The sequence below is a fragment of the Sceloporus undulatus genome, chromosome 1 (genome assembly GCF_019175285.1).
Source record: "Sceloporus undulatus isolate JIND9_A2432 ecotype Alabama chromosome 1, SceUnd_v1.1, whole genome shotgun sequence".
Lineage (NCBI taxonomy): Eukaryota > Metazoa > Chordata > Lepidosauria > Squamata > Phrynosomatidae > Sceloporus > Sceloporus undulatus.
The window spans coordinates 225,866,149-225,887,105 of record NC_056522.1 but is presented as its reverse complement, the minus strand read 5'-3'; the positions used below and the strand labels follow the sequence as shown (position 1 = coordinate 225,887,105).

The window sequence follows — 20,957 nt, the reverse complement described above, 5'->3', positions numbered from 1 at the left end:
GATGACACCTGTTCAGGAACCATTTATTCATATTGGTTGAGAACATCCTTCATCATTCCTAAAATGAGAGAGAGCATTCGCAAGACATTTTAGAAGGTCTAAAACTACATCTGATGCAGGGCCACACACATATGTAGAATACTGCCAGAACTTCATAGATCCTCCCTTCATCTCTGGTCATAACTGAATTATCTGTTTTTGTGTAATTTAAGTAATTTCAGGACTAGGTTACAATTAGAAAAAGAAATTTCCTGTATATTCAGTTTATCACTATGAGATAATGCATTAACATAGTCTAGGGGAAGAAAATGTAATGTATACTAGATGATTTCTTTCTAGAGTATGTGTTATACTATTAAATACCTTTGTTTTTTATGAGTAAATTATTTGGTTAACTCGTGTGTGTGTGTGTGTGTGTGTCCACGCACCCCACTCCACCCTAAAATTTCTATCACCCCTTGACAATGAAAATTTGTTGTGAACTTTAGATATATAGAGACAAGAATCTTGAGAAAGTTTCATATAAGCCTTCTTTTAATTTACAACACAATGATGTTATGTGCTTTGGACATACACACACACATTAAGATCCACCAGCACAAAAACATAAGATTTATACAACTTGATGCTCTCATCTTGTAATTCAAGCAAAATGTGTTTTATCATATTTTAGTCTGCAACTGTCTTGTAACTAAATAAGAAACAGGAGCAGAGGACAAGTGCCAAACTGACAGCTACCCATTTCCTTAAACTTAATCTGATTGAAGTATGGCTCTCAAAAACATTAAGCAGACTGCCACGTCAGAGGGCAGAAAAAGATAAAAATAGTCTATGTCAGAAAATAGGTTTTAAACCCATAATATCAGCTGATATCTGCTAGGGAAGCTGTTCTCTCTCTCCCACTACCGTCTCAGGTACATCTGATGGGAACATGGGAGAAGGCTTTTTCCAATGGCTGCCCCCAAGCTCTGGAACTCCTTTCCCAGAGAACTTTCTTTTCACTAACAAGCAAAGACTTTTCTATTCCAACAAGACTAATTATATAAGGCCCATTTTACACAATGTGCTAGATATTACTAGTTGGTGTTTGTGTGTTAATGATATATAACTTAGGCAGGATACAGACCACCCCTTTGGGGCGGCCTGCACCCGTCCCTTTCCCCGATGGATCGAGGCCTCAGCGGCCACAGCGGCACCCCAAGGCCCCGATCTGCCGCTTTTCCAGGCCTTGGGGAAGCAGCAAAAAGTCGCTTCCCCACGGCCTGGAAAGGGCTGTCCTTGGGGCTTCATGCCCCAAGGACACCCCGACAGTGGCGGGGAAAGAGAGAAAGGGGCCACTCAGCCCCTTTCTCTTTTGTATTACTGGCGCAACCGTGTAAAGGCTGTGCCAGCAATACAAATGGTGGAAGGAGCTCTGTTTTGGAGCTCCTTCCGGCACCGCTGAAAGGGTGCCACAAGCGCCCTGCAGCAGCGTGCGTGCATCACGCCCGCACCACTCCATTTGGAGGCGGCGCGGCCATGACGTCGTAATGGTGGCGCCCATGTAGACAGGGCGCTGCCATTACCATGCCGTGGTTATGTGCTAGGGTTGAGGGGCATCTGTAAAGGATGCCCCAAGGCAACCCTAGCAGGTATCCAGGCCGGGATACCGCCTTAGTTTTATTTTTTTCAGATTGTTTAACTGCGTTTTAACATTTTATATCTCGTGGATTTTTATCAACATTTTTTTTCTTATTGTTGTAAGCAGCTTTGAGTCCCCATCTTTTTCCCAGTCTGTAAAAAGGTGAGATAGAAATAAATATAATAACAACAACAATCTATTCCAACAAGAAAGAAATGTGAAGGTATCACAAGTAATCAAGCTATGGAGCTTTTGGATGATAAGATCTGAATGAGCTCAGATTTTTAAAAAACAGATTAAAACTAATTTAAAATATTTCCCCCAGCTATGTTTAGAGCAAGAGAAAGAACAAGGAAGCAGTAGGTCTGCTGCACAGAGAAAATAGCAAACTTTTCATAGGTGATTGAGGGACAGTGGAACTCCTCAACATCTACTTTGCCTCTGTCTCTCAAAATGAAAACAGTACTCAACCTGGAGAAAATAGAATACATGACACAGTGATGGGACTACTGCCCAGAAAAGGTAAAGAAGTGATACAGAAACACCCCAACTACTTAAATTCAGGTTTCCAAGGCAAGAAGAACCACATTCAGGTTACTAAGGAAACTTGTAGTTGTAATCTCAGACTCTCTATTCACAATCTTTGAGATTTTTTAAAGAACTAGGGACAAAGCTGCAGAGACATGCAAATCTTGTCCCCAGCTTCAAACAGGGAAGAAAACAGGACCAAGTACGTAACAACCCATCCTTAACATCAATAACAAGGGTGGTTCTAGAACAAAGTATTAAGCAGTGGGCCTGTGAGCACTTAGAAATTAATTACTAAGGGTCAATATTTTTCTCAAAATAAGTCATGCCAGACTAATCTCATCTCTCCCTCCCTCCCTTCCTCCCTCCCTCCCTCTTGTTCATACTGTTACAAGCTGTGTAAATTAAAGGAATTATGCAGATGATGTGCATCTTGATTGCAATAAGGCTTCTGATAAAGTCCCCCATGATATTCCTGCAGACAAAGTTGTAAAATGTGAGGAAGAATATGATATTGTTAAGTGAATCTGTAGCTGGCTGATGTACCAAGTCCAAATACTCACCAAATGTTCATTTTTAACCTGGAGTCAAGTAACATGTGGGACTCCGCAGTATTCTGTCCTGGTCCAGTGTTGTTCCACATAATTAGAAATAACTTTGATGTATGAATTCCTGGCACACACATCAACATAGAATCAGGTTTTAAAATTAGCTTGAGAGAATGTACAATGGGGCCAATACTGATAGAAAGAATTTAAATGGAGATAAATGAAAAGTACTACATTACAGATGCACAAATAAAGAATTGATGACACCGGGCTTGACCAGATTAAAGGACATCAAACTTTTAATTTGGTCAGATTTTACCTAGAGTGCTGTATTCACTTCCAGGCAATAAGCAGGGGTTGTGAGATGGCTCCCTTCTTGAGTTATGATCACATCAGACTGGTAATGCTCTACCCTCCTTCTAGGGACCCATGGTGTAGACCGATCTTGGACAGAAGGAGGTTAAGGTGGGAAGAGGCACTGGACTGACTGGTCTTGAACTGAGGGAGACTCAGATGGTGAAAGGCGCTTCCAGATTGGCCATTCTCAGATCAAGTGATAAGGCAGTGAAGGGCTTTCCCAGACTAAGCTAGGGTCCACTGGAGATAGGGAAAAACAGACCAAAAGCAGAGCTGTGTACCTTTGGTGATCTATGCTATTGATTCTCATCTGAGGGTTGGTTGGTGTCAGTGGGTGCTATAAATAGCCTCTCCTTTCCCAGTTGATCAATTGACCAAGCTAAATATTTTGCCCAGGATGAGGGAGACCATAGCAGTATAGAATCAGGTAACTTGGACAAGGACTCTGACTTTGCCAGTTTCTCATTGTCCTCCCTGCACTTTTTCTTAGAAGACACTTTTCATACAGGATTTACCAGACTTAATAACCATATACAGTACAAAGATCTGCCTAAAATAGGTGGAACTTGTCATAGTTCCATTTCTCAATCTGACGTATGGACTGAAAAGCTTGACCAAGAGGGCGACTGGACTATTGTTCAGAGTTTGCAGGTGGTCAGGGGGATGATCCAAAGAGGTGTGAGGACTGAGAGAATTTCTCATGACAGCCTTAAAAAATGATGGTGTCTTAGGCCTCTTTCACACAGAGGAACTTTTCATTGCTAAAATGCCAGCAAAAGGTTCCTGGAGTATTCCTGAAGCGTGAAGGTGAGATAGCTGGTCATGCATCTTAATTGTCATTGAGGTGAACCACTTCTCTCCCATTGTCAAAGCGTTCGTGGAGCAGCCATTTTTAATAATGGAAGTTCCCTTTATTCAAAAAATTGCTGCTCCACGAACACTTTGACAATGGGAGAGAAGCGGGACACCTCAATGACAATTAAGAAGCTGTCCGGCAATGCTGGCAACACACACTCACACGGCTGATAAGAGCCTGTTGGGCAAAAGGTAAACACGCTGAGCTGCCAAGAAGCAGTTCTTCAACAATGCCAAACAACGTCCAATAGAATAAGCCACTAGCCAGTCCAAAGTTCAAGATTACAGAGAGCAATACTACCAGTCCAGTCCGAGGTCAAGAATACCAGAGGGTTGGTCAAAGTGTCCGGTCCGAGGTCAAGGATTCAAAGGCAGTCAAAGGTCTAGGAAGCCAAGAGTCAGATCAAGCAGCATTCACTAATGAGAACTAATAGTCTTTGGCAAGAGAGCTCAGCATCTGCCAGATGTCTTATATCTAGCTCCCTTATCACAGCTGCTGATTGCCTAATGAGCGTTTCTCAGCAAGCCTCTTGGAACACCGAAGGCACGCCCTTTCTGATCTCTTTTGGCTAAAGGTAGGAACCTCAAAGCTCTGCTGCTCTATATCTCCCAAGTCTGGCACTTCTACTGGGGCAAGGCTGGGCTGCTGAGCCCCAGGCTCCACTGGAGGAGATCCCACAGAGCTAGGGTCTAGCTGAGCCAAATCAACTGGGGATGGGAGAGCAGAGCTGGGACCTGGCAGGGCAGAACTGGGGCCTGGCACAGCCTCAGGTTCCTCCTGCACCTGAGGAGCTGAGTCCTCCTCCACATCCCCATCGTTCTCCTCGTGGTTGGGCATGACAGAAGCGCAACCAGCTATCCCACCTTCGTGCCTCAGAAACACTCCAGGAACCTTTTGCCGACGATAAGGCTCCGGGTGATAAGGGCCTATACGGATGGAAGCAGAAGCCACATACAAAGGACAGTTTTGAGCAACAATATGGGCAACCTTCAAGGAGATGGAGTTTAAGATAGGACAGTTGGTTCCAGAGCCCCTGTGGTGTAAAGTCTCTGCAGATGCAGTAGGAACACACCAAATGACCCACTCCTAGGCAGAAAGGGCACTGGGAATGGCCAATGGAGATAGAGATCTTCCCTGAACACAAAGTACAATTTTTTAAAAGTGCTTTTGAGGCCAAGTACAGGAGAGGGGTTTTTGATCACAAACAGCCAAAAGTAGGGGGGGGGAATAGAAGGGATAAAATAAGAACACCAATTTTTAAAACAGAAATAATAGAGGAAAGAGAATAGAAAATAAAGCTACTAGCCAAAGAAGCAATCTGCAATAGGTACTTAATGATGGACGAAAAGGAACTGAGGGGAGAGTAATTTTGGCATGAAGGTAAGAGAATGAGCCAGAAGGGGTGGGGTTCCTGCCAAAGCTACTAGGTATGGAACACTCTGTGGATGTTGGGCTCTGTGCAGGCACAGACCCAATTGTGGGAAAGCATTGAGACCACGACAAAGACCCAATTATTTTGAGGAACAATTGAGATAACTGAGTATGTTTAGCCTAGAGAAGATTAAGAGGAGATAGGATTATTGTTGTTGTATGCCTTTAAGGTGTTTCTGACTAGCTGTTCCTCTAAGGCAAACTTATCACAGGGCTTTTCGAAGCTAAGAGTGTGCGACTTGCCCAAGGTGTGTTTTTATGGCTTAGAGGGTATTTGAACCCTGGTCTCTAGAGTCCTAATCCAGTGCTCCAACCACTATGCCATGCTGGCTCCCAGGGGTTATGATAGTCATTTTTTAATATTTTAAGGGCTGACATGTGGAAGACATAACAAGCTTGTTCTCTCCTGCACCAGAAAAAAAATAAATTGATTCAAATTACAAGAAAGAACATTTTGACTAAACATTTAAAGGAATTTTCTGGTGTTAATAATAAATAATAAAATAATTTTTTTATTTCTATCCCGCTTTTTGCCAGGCAATCAAGGCGGCTTACAACAGGTTAAAATACCTCCATATATACATAATGCCCCCCTTAAAACAAGATTAAACAGGGTAAGATTAAAACTACATAATAAACCAGCTAAGCTAAATAAAATCATCATGGGCAGAGTTCACTAGATGAGAAGTCTTATTTGTGGCTGAGGATTTTATTCCGGGAAGGCCTGCCAGAAGAGATCCATCTTAATGGCCTTTTTAAAGCTCTCTAGATTGGTGATTTGACGGATCTCGTCCGGCAGGCCATTCCATAAGTTGGGAGCGGCTGCAGAGAATGTCCTCTGGGAGGTTGCTGTCAACCTGGTCTTTAAGGGCTGTAATAAATTCCTCCCAGAGGACCTGAGGGTACGGGGCGGATTGTATGGAAGCAGGCGATCCCTTAGATAGGTTGGGCCCAAGCCATGTAGGGCTTTAAAGGTGATAACCAACACCTTGTACTGTGCCCGGAAACTGATAGGCAGCCAGTGGAATGACTTCAGTATTGATGTTATATGGTCACTCCTTGCTGTTCCTGTGACCAACCTGGCTGCCATATTCTAAACCAACTGGAGTTTCCGGACTAGGCACATGGCTAGCCCCATGTAGAGCGCATTGCAAAAATCAAGTCTTGAGGTTACCAGTGCATGTACTACAGTTTCGAGGTCACCCTGTTCCAGGAAAGGGCGCAGCTGGCATATCAGCCGAAGCTGATAGCAGGCACTCTTGACCGTTGCATTCACCTGATTCCTCATCTGAAGCGACGGGTCAAGAAGCACCTCCAGACTGCGAACACAGTCCTTTGAGGGGAGCGTGAGCCCCTCTAGGACTGGAGGATGCAGCCCAATCCCTGGTTTGGGGGCCCCTACCGTAAGTACCTCCGTTTTGTCTGGATTCAACTTGAGCTTGTTTTCCCTCATCCAATCCATTACTGCCTGAAGACACTGGTTGAGAGGAGAGATGCCATCTGTCGTTGTCGCTGATGACTGGGACATGGAGAAATATATTTGAGTGTCATCAGCATACTGATAACACCCCGCTCCATGTCTATGTATGATTTCTCCCAGCGGCTTCATATAGATGTTAAATAGCATCGGGGACAGAATGGTGCCTTGAGGGACACCACAATTAAGCTCTGTTTTTGAAGAGCAACTGTCCCCGAGCATCACCCTCTGGAACCTGCCTGAGAGGAAGGAGCGGAACCACTGCAATGCAGTGCCTCCAATTCCCAACTCTCTCAGGCGTTCCAAAGGATATTGTGATCTACAGTATCAAATGCCGCTGAGAGGTCCAGCAACACCAACAGGGTCACGCTCCCTCTGTCGATAGCTAGACGAAGGTCATCAGTTAAAGTGACCATGGCAGTCTCCACCCCATACCCGGTCCTGAAGCCCATTTGAAATGGATCAAGAAAATCGGCTTCATCCAAGACCGCTTGGAGCCAAAGAGCAACTGCCCTCTCGATCACCTTGCTCAAAAATGACAGATAGGAAACAGGCCTATAATTTTTCATGTCCAGAGGGTCCAGGGAGGATTTTTTCAAGAGCGGTCTAACTATCACTTCTTTCAAAAAAGATGGTATATGAGCTGTTTCTGGTGTAAAAGACTGCCTTGGTAAGCGGTGGACTTGTCTTTATTACGGGTATTTAGACAGAGATTAGAGAGCCCCTTTTCGGGGATACTTTAGTTGTGAATTTCTGCCCTGGGAGAGAGTTGAACAAGGTACTTTCAATTTATTCTGCTGTAATAATATTATGAATTTTTGTTTACATTATCAACCTCACCACCCTCTGTCAAGGACTGAAATATCTGTATTCTGTTATTCAACTCATCTGCTTTGCATGTGGAAATATTATCTTTATAACAATGGAAACTCTTAATTCCCTTCTCCTGAAGTCTCCAGCCAACCACCTTTAACCGACAATGTGGTCCTACAGAACTGTGTCTGGAGTCTTCCTCTTCAGCCAGATTCCATTCCACTTCTTTCTCTTTTCTCCTTTTAGTTTGGGTTAGGCTGCTGCTGCTACCTTCTGTTTCCTCAGGCACATCTCTGCCAACTGCCTGAATTGATTTAGGATCATGATGACCCACCTTTTTATGTGCTTCTACTAGATTTTCTTATTAACATTTTAGTACATGCCCTACCACCTTTCCAATGGAAGGAAAAAGAAGATTATTTAATAGACCTATCACATCCTGCCCCTTTTTAGAAAATTTTACTGTCCTCTATAAAAAGAACTAGATGGGATGCGGTGGCTCAAGTGGTTAAGAAACTGACTCTGTTGACTGCAAGATTGGCAGGTTGGCAATTCAAAGCCCGAGTGCCATATGATGGGGTGAGCTCCCATCACTAGCCCCAGCTTCTGCCAACCTAGCAGTTCGAAAGCATGTAAATGCAAGTAAATAAATAGGTACCACTTTGGTGGGAAGATAACAGTGTTCAGTACAGCCAGCCTGCTGGCCATATGACCACCAGAGGAGTCTTCAGACAACACTGGCTCTTCGGCTTAGAAACGGAGATGAGCACCGCCCCCTACTGTCAGTTACGACTAGATATGCATGTCAAGGGACTACCTTTACCTTTATCTATAAAAATAACTGTAGCCCCACTAGAACCTGGAATAATTTATTCTATAGTAAGGAACTGCTATGTTGTCTTTGGGCATATTTCAAATTGTAGGTTCTGCATGACAACCTTTTCAGCCTTTCATAGACAATAATATATTACACAATGCACTCAATATTTATATATTTATATGATAATTAAATATTCTTCTCAGAGTTTACTAATTCTTCACAAAACTAATTAATTGTCTTTGCTTGAGAGTTAGATCTGAACTAAAGTACAAATGACAAAAAGGTGAGAATTTGAATGGAACAAAGAAGAATTTCCTAACTGTACAAAGTGTTTATTTATTTATTATTTACGGTATTTATACCCCACCCTTCAGCCCTAACATGGAAAAGACCATTTTAACAAGCTAATAGGCTCTCCTTCAATACATTTCCTTAAGCAGTAGTTGGATGGTCAACTATCAGGGGTTCTATAGTAGTGAACTTCCCGCATTGACAGGGAGTTTGGCAACGTTCGTTCTGAACTCCTTTCCAACTTTATGATTCTAATGAAGAACTACACATTGTAGGAATCACATTACCCAAACCTCTTACATCACACTCTTGTTTCATGACACAGCACCATGCAAGAAGAGGGTAGACACAGAGATGTCATCATCACTCTGAGCTCTGCAGTAGCTATTAACATCCAGGTCTACCATAAGGCAAAGGAAACCTAAGTCATCATTCTGGTTTGAAGTAAACAACATTAATTTTATTTTTTGTAAAGGAGGCCATGAACATTGCCTGTGTAATACAGAATGGATCTACCCCTCCCTTTAGATGCAAAATATGTCTACAAAACATCTGTATTCTTTAGCTAGCCATAATAAAACAACGAACTATTATAATAATCCACCACCCCCTGAAATCAATTTTAAATGTCAGAACTGTAGAAAAACATCATCAATCAAATGAGCTATCTTCTTTTCTTTCTTTTTTTAAAGTCCAACATCCATCTAGTACATAATTGTGATTCAAGACTTCTCTGATCTAAACCCTGTAAAATCCTACCATTAACATGTTGGCTTAGGGGTAGGTCACGTAGAAGCTTCTCTATGATCTTTTATTTTCCACCACAGAAAATAAACCAGAAACTAACTTCCTCAATATTGTCAATTACAAACAATAAGAAGCATTATTTAAATACTAGAACCTCTTTGACTCTAATCTTAAACACAAGACACTATAAATGAGACTCCATTGGTGTGTCGTGGGATGTACTCATCACATTATAATGGTCAGAGGACAGACACATACTGGATGTGGTTAGAGTACATAATGTCTGATCCTCACTGAACTAAATGTACATCATACACTAAATACATATTTGCCAACACAGGATTTGCTGGTACCACTACAGAACACTGCAACATGGAGTCTTCCAAGACCTGTTTCAATTTTTGTTCTGAACAAAGAAATAATATTTTTCAAGATTTCCAGTTTAATCATTAGTTTAAATACAAACAGTTACTTGTTCTTTTCTGATATTTTCCCCACCTCTTCTTACCACCACCTTCATACTGACTGTGACATTTAGTGCTCAAATTATAGGGGCTCCTCATTTGATCCTGCCCTGCTCCAACTTTTAAGGTAACATCTATTAATTACTGATTTAGAAATATATAAGAGAGAGCAGCATTTTTTTTATTAAACTGTGGAGGAATCAGAAGTTGGGCTTTGTGGACACAAGTAATGGCCCGCTATCTTATCTTTCCCCATTCAAGAATTTGAGTCCAGATAGCTTTGGAGCCAATATAGCATGTTTCTTTCGGCACCACAGCAGCAAATGCCAAGTTCTGTGCCAGGTGTTTCTTACACAGTTCCCCCCCCCCTTTGCTGGCATTGATTCAAAAGCGTGGGGCTGACATGGGAAGGAAGAGCACAGAAGCAAGGTTATGAGCCAATATTGGGGGTTCAGGGTAGAATCCTCCCAGAACTGAACAAGTACTGTACAATAATTTCTGTGGTTGGTCAGAAAGCAAAACCAGTTATACAGATAGGCAATTTCATGCCAAACAGAAATGCCCACCTTTATAAACCCCTTACAATATCATGGTAATGTGTGTGTGTGGTATGTCTGTGTGTCTTTTCTTGCAACTTGGTGTTTTTTTTCCTTGACCCTTCCCTCCTTTTTTTCTTTCTTTCTGACTGGCTTTTTTCTACAACCATCCCACTGCTGCTGAAAGGGATTCCACTGTGTTTCCACATGTGCACACTTCTCTCTTCTCCTCCTTCCCCATTTCTCTTTCTCTATTGAGAGAGTTCAGGGGTGCTGCAGAAGGCAGCAATAGCGTGTACAAGTGCTTTGGAAACATGAAAATCCCAGCACTTCCTCTAGCTTTTCCTCTAAGAAAGGTCAGTGACACCTGCCACATACAGATTAAAGATGATACTGCGGGATACAGACAGTGTCCAGAATACTGTATGGAGATCCAGGAGATGAACAGATGCTGTTTCCTCCTGGCTGCAGGTGTCAGCCGAACAGAGACAGGCCACATGTCTTGCAGCCTTCCCCAGCCACAAAATGGTCATCTGCACTTGAAAGCTGCCTTTCATAGGTTGCAAGCGCTGGCAAGCATGGATGCAAGATCTTAGCCTTTCGATTTCAATCCTATTTAAATAGTTAGCCATCCACATTTGTGGCTTTGACTTTTACAGATTTGATTATTTGCAGATTTAATTAATCTGTTTTCTCTAGGAATCCCTAGGTCCTCCAGTGGAACTGTGCTGGAAGTTGGCCATAGAGTTGCTCTGGAGGACCTAGAGATTACAAGAGAAAACTAAAGAAAACACTTCATTTGTAGGTCCCCCAGTGTAATTATATGGTTAACTTCTAGCAGATGTTGATCACAGAGTTGTGCTGGAGGACCTAGAGATTCCTAGAGAGCTGTCCTCTCAGGTTAAAAAAGTGTTTTTTTACTTTGTGGTTTCTCCACATTCACAGGGGTCATATGACCCTAACCTCAGCAAATGTGGAGGGCCCACTATACAGTTGGCCCTCCTTATACACATATTTTTTTATACATGGACTCAAGCATACACAACTTGAATAAATTTCATGTATAAATTTCAAGTATCAAACCTTGATTTTTCCATTTTATATAATGGACACCATTTTGCTATGCCATTGTATTTAATGGGACTTGAACAAACACGGATTTTGTAATTCACGGGGGTTCCTGGAACCAAACCTCAGCAAATATAACAAGGGTCCACTGTATTTATATTAACCAAGGTGTGTCTGTTTGTCTTTTCCATAGCTTGAAGCTGGGAAGCAACACCTGAAACAAAGTGCACCTAGGTGTGTGGGAGGGAGATGACAGCAAGGTGGGAAACAAATGGGAGGGAAACATGTGCAAACTTGTGTATTTCTGCTAGTCTAGTAACAAAGTTTAGATAAAGAAAGTTTTTTAGCATCTTTAAAAGGGTGCCTTTGGAACTTACATTTATATTTTGGACCGTAGACTTTTAAACTTAAATACTCCACAAATTTCTCAAAAGAGAAAAGAAAAGAGGAACTTTATGAACCAGAACAAATCTGGCATTGTTGCTTAGCAGGACATTTCCAACAGACAGCAGTAATGCATCTTGTGAATAATATGATGCTAAATTTTAGGATCCTAATATATCTCTAACAAATCTAAGCTGATTGCAGGGAGGATATTAAGCAAATTCCTATGGCTAGAGATACTGTCTCCAAATACAAGGAAATTTAGACCACAGATCAAGATACAAAGCCATTGCTAACTGAAAACATAGTCACAAGGATGGACCCTTCTTTTACCTGTTAGCTGAAAGTATACCTAAGCAAGGAGGAGAGAGAGAGATCACAAATTTCAGCCCCTAACCGCTACTCTAACTATCCACCTGAGTAAAGGGCCAAGTTTTCAGAAGGTGGCAGGATTAAAAGGCAGAACTGTAGCCTCAGTGAACAGGAAACCTAATAAAAAACCTATCAAAAAAGAAAACTTGTTCTATGAAAACTTGTCAGAGCTTAATATAGCTTTGCTTAATTATGTGTGTGTGCATTATTTTATGCATGGTTTTTCTTTCTTTTTTCCTTTGTTTTTGTTTGAATCTGAATTAATTTGTTTACATTTGTTGCTGTATGTCTTCAAGTCATTTCCAATTGATGGTGACCCTAAGCCTAAGGCAAACATATCACCAGGTTTTCTTGGCAAGATTTATTCAGAAAAGATTTGCCATTGCCTTCCACTGAGGCTGAGAACATGTGACTGGCCCAAGGTCACCGAATGGGTTTCCATGGCCAAACTGGGAATTGACCCCTGGTCTCCAGAGTCACAGTCCATCACTCAAATCAATGCACCACTCTGGCTCATTTATATTACAGATGAATAAAAATGAAAATGAAACTTGTCCTTTTTTAGAGCATTTACAACCACCATATATATACAACACTACTCTCTGATTAGTAAATTTAGACTGCAATTTTAACCACAGGTGCCTAGTAGTAAATCTCAATGGGTTTATTTTTGAGTCAACATGTATAGGAGTGCACTGTTAAGTTACACAATTCTGAAATGTAATCATCATTTTTAAAAGCTATTCCAAATATATTTACTATATTAATGATCAGATAGTAAACATTTAAACTCCATCATACAGAATCAGTTTGTCTATTAAAATACAGTGTTTCTTATCCTCACCTGTATTATTGAAGACACACAAATTGTGGGATAGCAAATGAGTTGCTATACACTGTATAAAATGACCGCCAATATGATACATGTGGGACTTTTAGGGCAGTGATCTGGAAGGCAAAGAGTCTTTTAACATTTGGGTTCTGGGAATGAGCAAGTCAGCTGATTCCCCGTTAACTTACATGAGAGCAGAAGCCTGACCTCATCCTCATACCTACATAAACTTGAACACAAATGTGATCTGCCTTACTAACAAAGCAGTTTCTTCTGGCAGCAAACTGGAGAAGTGGCCTTCCTGCCCTTCCCCAAGGCTGAATTCCTCACTCATATAGAACACAGCCAGACCTGATTCTTCACCTCCCTGAGCCAGATGGGTGAATACAGCCTTAGGCTTCACTATCATAAGTGGACAGTTCAATGGAGACATCTAAAATGCACAGCTGTGGCCAAATGTATATGAAATGAGTTTGTTTTTGTGTCCCCCCCCCCAAAACGATGGGAATATAAAATAGCAAAGGAGGGGGAAAAAAGTAAGAATAATCTGCAGCTCATAAAGACAGGCAAGAAACAAACAGCAAATGGATTGCACATCTTAGGAAATACTTGAAGGGTTTTGTATATTCAACCTCTCTCACACACACTCACTCACAGAGAGAAAGACCATAATTTAATCATTATGGCACAATAGTGTGCACACACACTGAGCAGAATATAAAGATATCATACAAATATGGAAATAAAAATCTCCGAGTTACTGTTTGTGTTACATATATTAAATTTTATATTTAATGTATTACATGTAGTAAATATAATACATTAATATTTAATATTAATATTTAATGTATTAAACATTATAATAAGGTTGTTTGTCCCAGTCACAGTAGATACACTGAATGAATGGAGTCAACATAAGTACTGAGTTATTAAGTTCCTAATTCTACTTTAGTATTCAGAAGCTTCAGTTGGCCCAAATAGCTGTAGCCAGGTTAACTGAGACTGGGTACAAGAAGCACACAACTCCCTTGCTGCAACAGTTCCAGTAGTCAGTTTCCAGGCACAACCCATGCAGATTTAGGCCTATAAAGCCCTACACAGCTTGGATCCAGGCTATTTCAAGGACTGTATCTCCCTGCATGAACCCACTGGGGCTTTAAGATCATCTGGAGAGGCCTTTCTCTCTGTTCCACCTCCTTCTCATGTTTGCTTGGTGGGAACAAGGCAAAGGGCCTTCTTGGTGGCTGCTCCCAGGTTCTGGAACTCCCTCCTCAGAGAGGCCAGGCTGGCCCCATCCTTGCTTTCCTTCTGGTGGCAAGTTAAAATATTTCTGTGCTGGCAGGCCTTTTCAAACCACTGAATTTGGACCTTTAATTCTGTGTGGTGCTGGTTTTGAAGTTTTTCAAGGATCTACAAATAGTTTTTTATTATTGTTTTTAATGCATTTTAGTATTTTTAACAGTCTTAAGATATGATTGTTCAATCGTATGGTCTGCCCTTTGTATTCGCAGGGGTTCCCTTCTGGACCCTCTACAGATGTTGGTTTTAGTGGTGGCACAGCTGCATGGACATATCCATTTGGGCCAGCCGCAGATGATCATGCTGCCATTTGGGCCAGCCGCAGATGATCATATCAGCAGAAGGCAAATCCACAGTTGGGGTGGACCAACTGTATACAGTGGGCCCATGTTTTACGCAGGTGCACCATACGCAGCTTTCAGCATATTCTGAAAGCCGTGCCAGAAGAGCCTGTTGCGCGCCCTGGAAGAACTGATGGGGTGTGCGTCCATTGCGCATGTGCTGCTGCGCAGCCGCGCACCATGAACACAAAGCCCCATTAGTTCCTATGGGGCTTCAGCATGCACTGATTTTCCTTTACATGGAGGGATCCGGAACGGATTCCCATGTAAGGGGAGGGTGCACTGTATTTTATGCTTTCATTTATCTTTTCTAATGGTTTTAATCTGTATTGTTTTAAAATGTTAGCTGCCTTGAGTCCAATTACTGAGATAAAGGTGGGATATAAATGAATAATAATAATATAATAATAATTGGAACTAACAACTGGATTTTAAGCCACTCTGTTTAGATATGGGACAAAAATGAATGGACACAACCATAATGGTAGGGTCAGGTAAAAAGGTTACTTTTTCCATCATTATAAGACTCTTAACAACATTTTGTTCTTTTTAATGAGACAGGTGCAACTGACCATATCCTTTAATCTTGTTTCTATGATCAGCACAATTCCACAGACCAAAAATGCACTAGCAGGCAAAATTGTTCAAATCCTTAAAATTAGAAAAGAAGATCAGGCTAGGGTTCTTTCCACATATATATTTTTTAAATCAGAGTTTTAAAATTATATGTGGACATCTTCATACTCTGAAGACAAGAATGTAGAACATAAAATAAATTTATGCTGCAACTTATGTTTCGTTTAGAGAGAGGATGAGGTATTAGAAGCATAAGACCTCAACAAGAGGTGAAAAAAGCAATCTCTCCCATCTTGATCACCTTTTCAATTCAAATGCCAAATGTAGTGTACTGGTGCTAAGGCAGCCCCATGATTGTTTTGGGAGCTATTAAGTCCTTTGTATATTCAGGCAAGGCAACCTCAACACACATGTTAAGATCCTCAAGAACAATAAGCACGAGGGTTCCCCAATACGAATTATGAGATTATCCTATAAATATACACAGAAAAACTCATATTCAATGGTTTGGGCAGCTCCCTTCCTGTCTCTCATGAACAACTCATAAGGACCCTCAAAATTAGCACATGACTAACCAAGGAAAATGAGAAGATGGGAGATAAATTCTTAGAAATCAAAGTATCTCTCTCTCTCTCTCACACACACACACACACACATGTGCACACACACAGCCTTCAATGTTAGGTCTGTGATTTTATCACAAGAATACAGGTACCCTTGCGGTCTCTTCCAACTCTATGATTCTATGATTCTCTTGCCAAAGTATTATCCATACACTCATAATATAGATCAATACAAGTACATAATGCCGATCAATACACTACTAAGCACACTACTGGCAGTATCAGAATCAGGACCTAGCATGGACTAAAGCACAAAGATTTTATGTAAAATTGAACACAGCTCAAAAAATTACAGTCATCAGATGACAGGCAGATCTCTCAACAGGAAAAGAAGAGGTGGAGCTAAAGCTAGAGAGAGTCCATACTTGGAAGAGTCTAGTAGATAATCAGCATGAGGCAGTTCAGAAATAAGTCAGAAATTGACTCTGGCTGGCAGAGTCAACTAGGGTTGCATCTGCACTGTAGATACAATCCTGTTTGACACCACTTTAAGTGCCTTGGCTCAATGCTCGATGCTATGGAATTCTGGAAGCTGTAGTTTGTAGCAACAAGCTACACTTTCACTACCTCGGCCATCCACATGGTCAATTTTGAATTCTGGAGTAGCTCAGATTTCCAGATAAGGGATACTCAACCTGTATAGATGCAGGGTCGCTAGATTCCATCTGTAGCCCTTGGAAAATCAATCCAGAATAATCAAGTATTATGCTACAATGTCATGCAGGGTATTCTAAGGGTATCAATTCACCTCCCTGGCTAGTATGAACAAGAGCAGCAACAAGTTTCCATATAACATTCAAGCACCTGACAAGATTTAAACTGAAATGGCACATACAATGGGATTTTGGTATCTGCAGACTTGCCATGTGTGGATTTAAGCATCTGTGGCGGCAAGCCCCCATTGTCCTCAATGGTATCACATGCACGTAGCCATTCCACAATTAGGGACAGCCCCCAATGTCCCCAGTCACCTGAAGTCCCATTGTCATGATTAAGTATGAGTCTGAACCTGTCATTGAGCAATACTCTAATCGTTCTATCACAGAGTTCTGCAATCTGTACTTATACCTGGGCTAAACACTAATAACAATTAATTAGAAAGTCTAGATGTAAGTCTTCAAACTGAAAAGTAGAATACTGCCATCTCTAAGGAGTCTCTATGAGAGGATTCCTGTTTCTAACTTTGCTTCTATGGATGACATAGAAGAATCTGTGCTAGAAATGTATTTAATAATCTATTCATTGTTACTTTAAATCTAAGGGTCTCAAAGACAGCCAAAGAGACACCACCTATACCCACAAAGATCTCCAAAGCTTCCATCAGCATGGGAAAAGATTGATCACATTTCAGGGATGGGTTGCAGGAATATACAGCAGGGATAGACATCCAGATGTTGAATGGCTGTTCCCATGCTCTCTCATCATTTGCCATGATGTCTAACATCCATGGGAACTGCAATCCAACATCATATAGGAAGGCCACACATACCTGCCTGCTGAAATAAACCCTGCCCTTCTCCCTGCCCCTTGATGGTGAAAGGTAGAAGGCCTATATGGATTCAATTCCATAGCCTCCAAAGCAGGATGTGGCCCATACAAGCAGCATCATTCTCTAAAGAGAAAGGCAAACTTGGAAATCATGTGCATCTCATTCTTTTGTCCGCAGGGTTCTGAAAAGCAGCAGAGACCATCACACATTGCAACAGAGGAAAAAGGTACTTAAATGTTCAAAACACCAAACAATGAGAAGCTTCTAAAGAAGCAACTTTCAGAACTTTGGCCCTATAAGACACCAAGATCTGTGTGCACACAAGCATGGATATGAAAGGGTTAAATGTTATAGCAGAACTTGAAGTGTATGCCTTTAATAGCTCTTACAGCTTAAAAAAAATACATACACACAATGCATTACATTTTATAGTACCCCTCAGGTAACTGTTCACATGGATAAAAGGTCTTATTTTCTAACAGATTCCAGCCTCTTACAGACCTTAAGGGCAAATACTCAAAATATATTTACCCCTTAAAATGTGACAATTGTATTTTAAAAGACAAACGGTATGCTTATTACACTTTTACACAGGGAGAAAAGCCATTATTTTAACTGATGGAGCTATATGCGAAAAACCCTGATGGCTGTAAAAGCCACCAACACGCTAAGACAGCACTGAGGTATACAGTCAGAACATTGATTATTTTGTTGAAATATCTAACATGATACTAAGACCTGAGGCAAACTTTAGATATAGAGCTTAGGTCTCATTTGCTTGTTCTTTAAAAATAAGAAATACATATATTGTTGTATACAAATTAAGATAGAAAGGTCTTGTGGCTATTTGGGGCTTTAAATGCAGATCAAGAGTTTAACGCCCAACCAATATCTCAGAGTAGTGTTACATATTCATACCACATCAGCTTCAAAATTTCTAGATCTTCAATAGCTTCTGGAAGACAAAAAGGAATGAAGATAAATAATGAAGTTCCATTTTTTGCAAACAAATGCATATAGAATAACAGAATCAGAGCTGGAAGAGACCACAAGGGCCATCCAGTCCAACCCCCTGCCATGCCAGAACACACAATCAAAGCACCCCTGACTGATGGCCATCCAGCCTCTGTTTAAAGGCCTCCAAAGAAGGAGACTTCTCCACCCTACGAGGGAATGTGTTCCACTGTCATACGTATGTACAAACAAAAGCTCCATATTCTGTTCACTTCAGCTTCCTAAATTTTAAAGCAAACAAGAATACTTAGCTGAACATTTATCTAAAAACATTTCCAAAGAAATAAAGGTATTCCTCCTTGCAAACCATGTACACGCACATTTGTAAAACTTTCACTCCATTTTCTTTTTAAATTTCAATCTGATAACAAATGGCTGTCTAACAAAATACATAGATAAACCCTACTTTGTCAAACACATTGGTCAATTTTTTCTTCATTATTTAACAGATTCATGGCTATTGGCAGGAAAGTCACCATGCAAACTGAGAGACCTATGAGTAATGTTTATGATGGTTAGCACTGTGCTATTCCTGTCACATGGAAGATGCTTTCAAGTACCACCCAAGCAGCAGTAACCTATTAATTGAGAAGTAGCCCTTTAATGACTCAATCATACAAATCACTCAGTCCCATCAAATTGGCAGGTCAACTAACAAAGACTGATATAATGACATGATCTCAAAAGCCATCTCTGTAAGTAAGTAAAACCTACAGTGAAATTTAAAGACCATTGAGGTTAGTGCTGCTGTACTGCCAAGGTACTGTACTGCCTACATGGTGACCAGATAAGAAAGCAGGCATTACTGACAGAAGAATTCCCTTGATTTGATTTGGAAATGGGTCAACAATGATGAGAAATTTCTTTTCAAAAATAATAAAGATTGATTCTTAATGTTGGCTACAGCTTATCATATTGTCTTAGTATTTCATCTTGAATTTGACAGTTATAAACAAGCAAAGTTTTAGTTAGGTCAGACCTACCTTTATTCAAAACCCATACTGCTTAGTGCCTTAGAAAAGTTCATAGGCCAGCATGAAAGCAATAGCCATCTTCTACATTTGTTTCCTTCTAATGCCTGATATTCAACGCTAAATTTTTCTCAGAGGAGTTTCTATACAGATGTCATGGCTAATAGCCATCAACATAGCCGGAATTGTTATGGCATAGTGGCTAAAATGTAGGAATGGGACTTGGGAGATCCAGGATCAAGCCCCACTGAGCCATGAAACTCAACAGTTGGCCCCCTGGACCAATCACACTCTCTCTCAACTGGATGCTGTTTTCTACACAGAAAATTATTTTTTCTATGCACATCAACCATGTGCAAATTTTATGCTGAATAAATCCTCAATTACAGCTTTCCCATGCACAGGAGACAGCATTTTCTGTGCAGCAATTAATATTTCTGTGTTGAAATACTATTTTCCATGTAGAAAATGCTGTTTCCCATTCATCAAATGTTGTTTTCCGCACAAACCACATGTGAATTTTGGGCAGAATAAGTCCCAAGACTCTCATCAGGATTTGTCAACACTAAAGAAAAAAATCAATTATTTGTCAGCTGTTTTCAAATATTCTTTCTTCCCTACTTCAGAACTTTTGCCAGCTTGACACTATGGAGGACAAAATAATTTTCCTTGTTCCATTCTTCGCTTTTTACTGGTTGATTGTTGCTATACTGTCTTTCTCCCAGAAAGGGACCCAAGGCAACTCACAGATAAAATTGTTTTAAAAATTTTACAATAAATATTTTAAAACAATTAAAATCAACTAGATAAAAACAGTAAAAATGACATAAACATACAGCACACACCATATATAAAGCCTCCCTGATATGATTATATATGAAAAGCCTGATTGAATTTTTAAAATTTGCCTGCTGGTGGAAGGAAAGCAGAAAGGGGGCCAGCCTGGTGTCCTATTGGAGGGCATTCCAGAGGTTGGGAGCAGCCACCAAGAAGGCTCTCTCCCATGACCTCACCAAGCAAGCCTGAGATGGTGGTGGGAAAGAAAGAAAACCTCCTCCTGAAGATCTTAGGGTCCTGGAAGGTTCGTATGGGGAGATACGGTCTCTCAAATAGTCTGGACCTAACTAACCCATATCGGGCTTTATAGGTACTGTAATGACCAGCACTTTGAATTGTGCCCGGAAACAAACTGGTAGCCAGCAAAGTTGTTCCTTATAACTGGCCCCAGTCAGCTTTCTAGCTACGGTGTTTTGAATCCGCTGAAGTTTCCAAATAGTTTAGAAAGGCAGTTCCCCATAAAGTGTGTTTACTGTAGTCCAAACGAAATGTAATTAAGGCATGTGTCATGGTAGCCAGATCTGACATCTCAAGAAATAGGTGCATCTGGCAAACTAATTTTAACTATGCGAATGCACTTCTGGTCACCACTGAAACCTGAACATCCTGGCTCAGAGTAGAGTCCAGGAGGACATCCAAGATGTGAACCTGAGATTTTAGGG

The 20,957-nt window shown here is 40.9% G+C and overlaps 1 protein-coding gene across 11 annotated transcripts in view; it reads right to left on the bottom strand.

Moving 5' to 3' along the window:
* The window catches only part of GTDC1 (glycosyltransferase like domain containing 1), a 280,090-nt gene that overhangs the window by 159,411 nt on the left and 99,722 nt on the right, over positions 1 to 20,957 (bottom strand). Inside the window, exon 2 of one of the 11 annotated variants that reach the window (XM_042442214.1) lies at positions 18,392 to 18,428. The exons of the other annotated variants lie outside the window; for them this stretch is intronic. Within the exon in view, the coding sequence (XP_042298148.1) occupies positions 18,392 to 18,428 (37 nt within the window). The remainder of the gene's footprint in view (positions 1 to 18,391; positions 18,429 to 20,957) is intronic. 11 annotated transcript variants of the gene reach the window in all.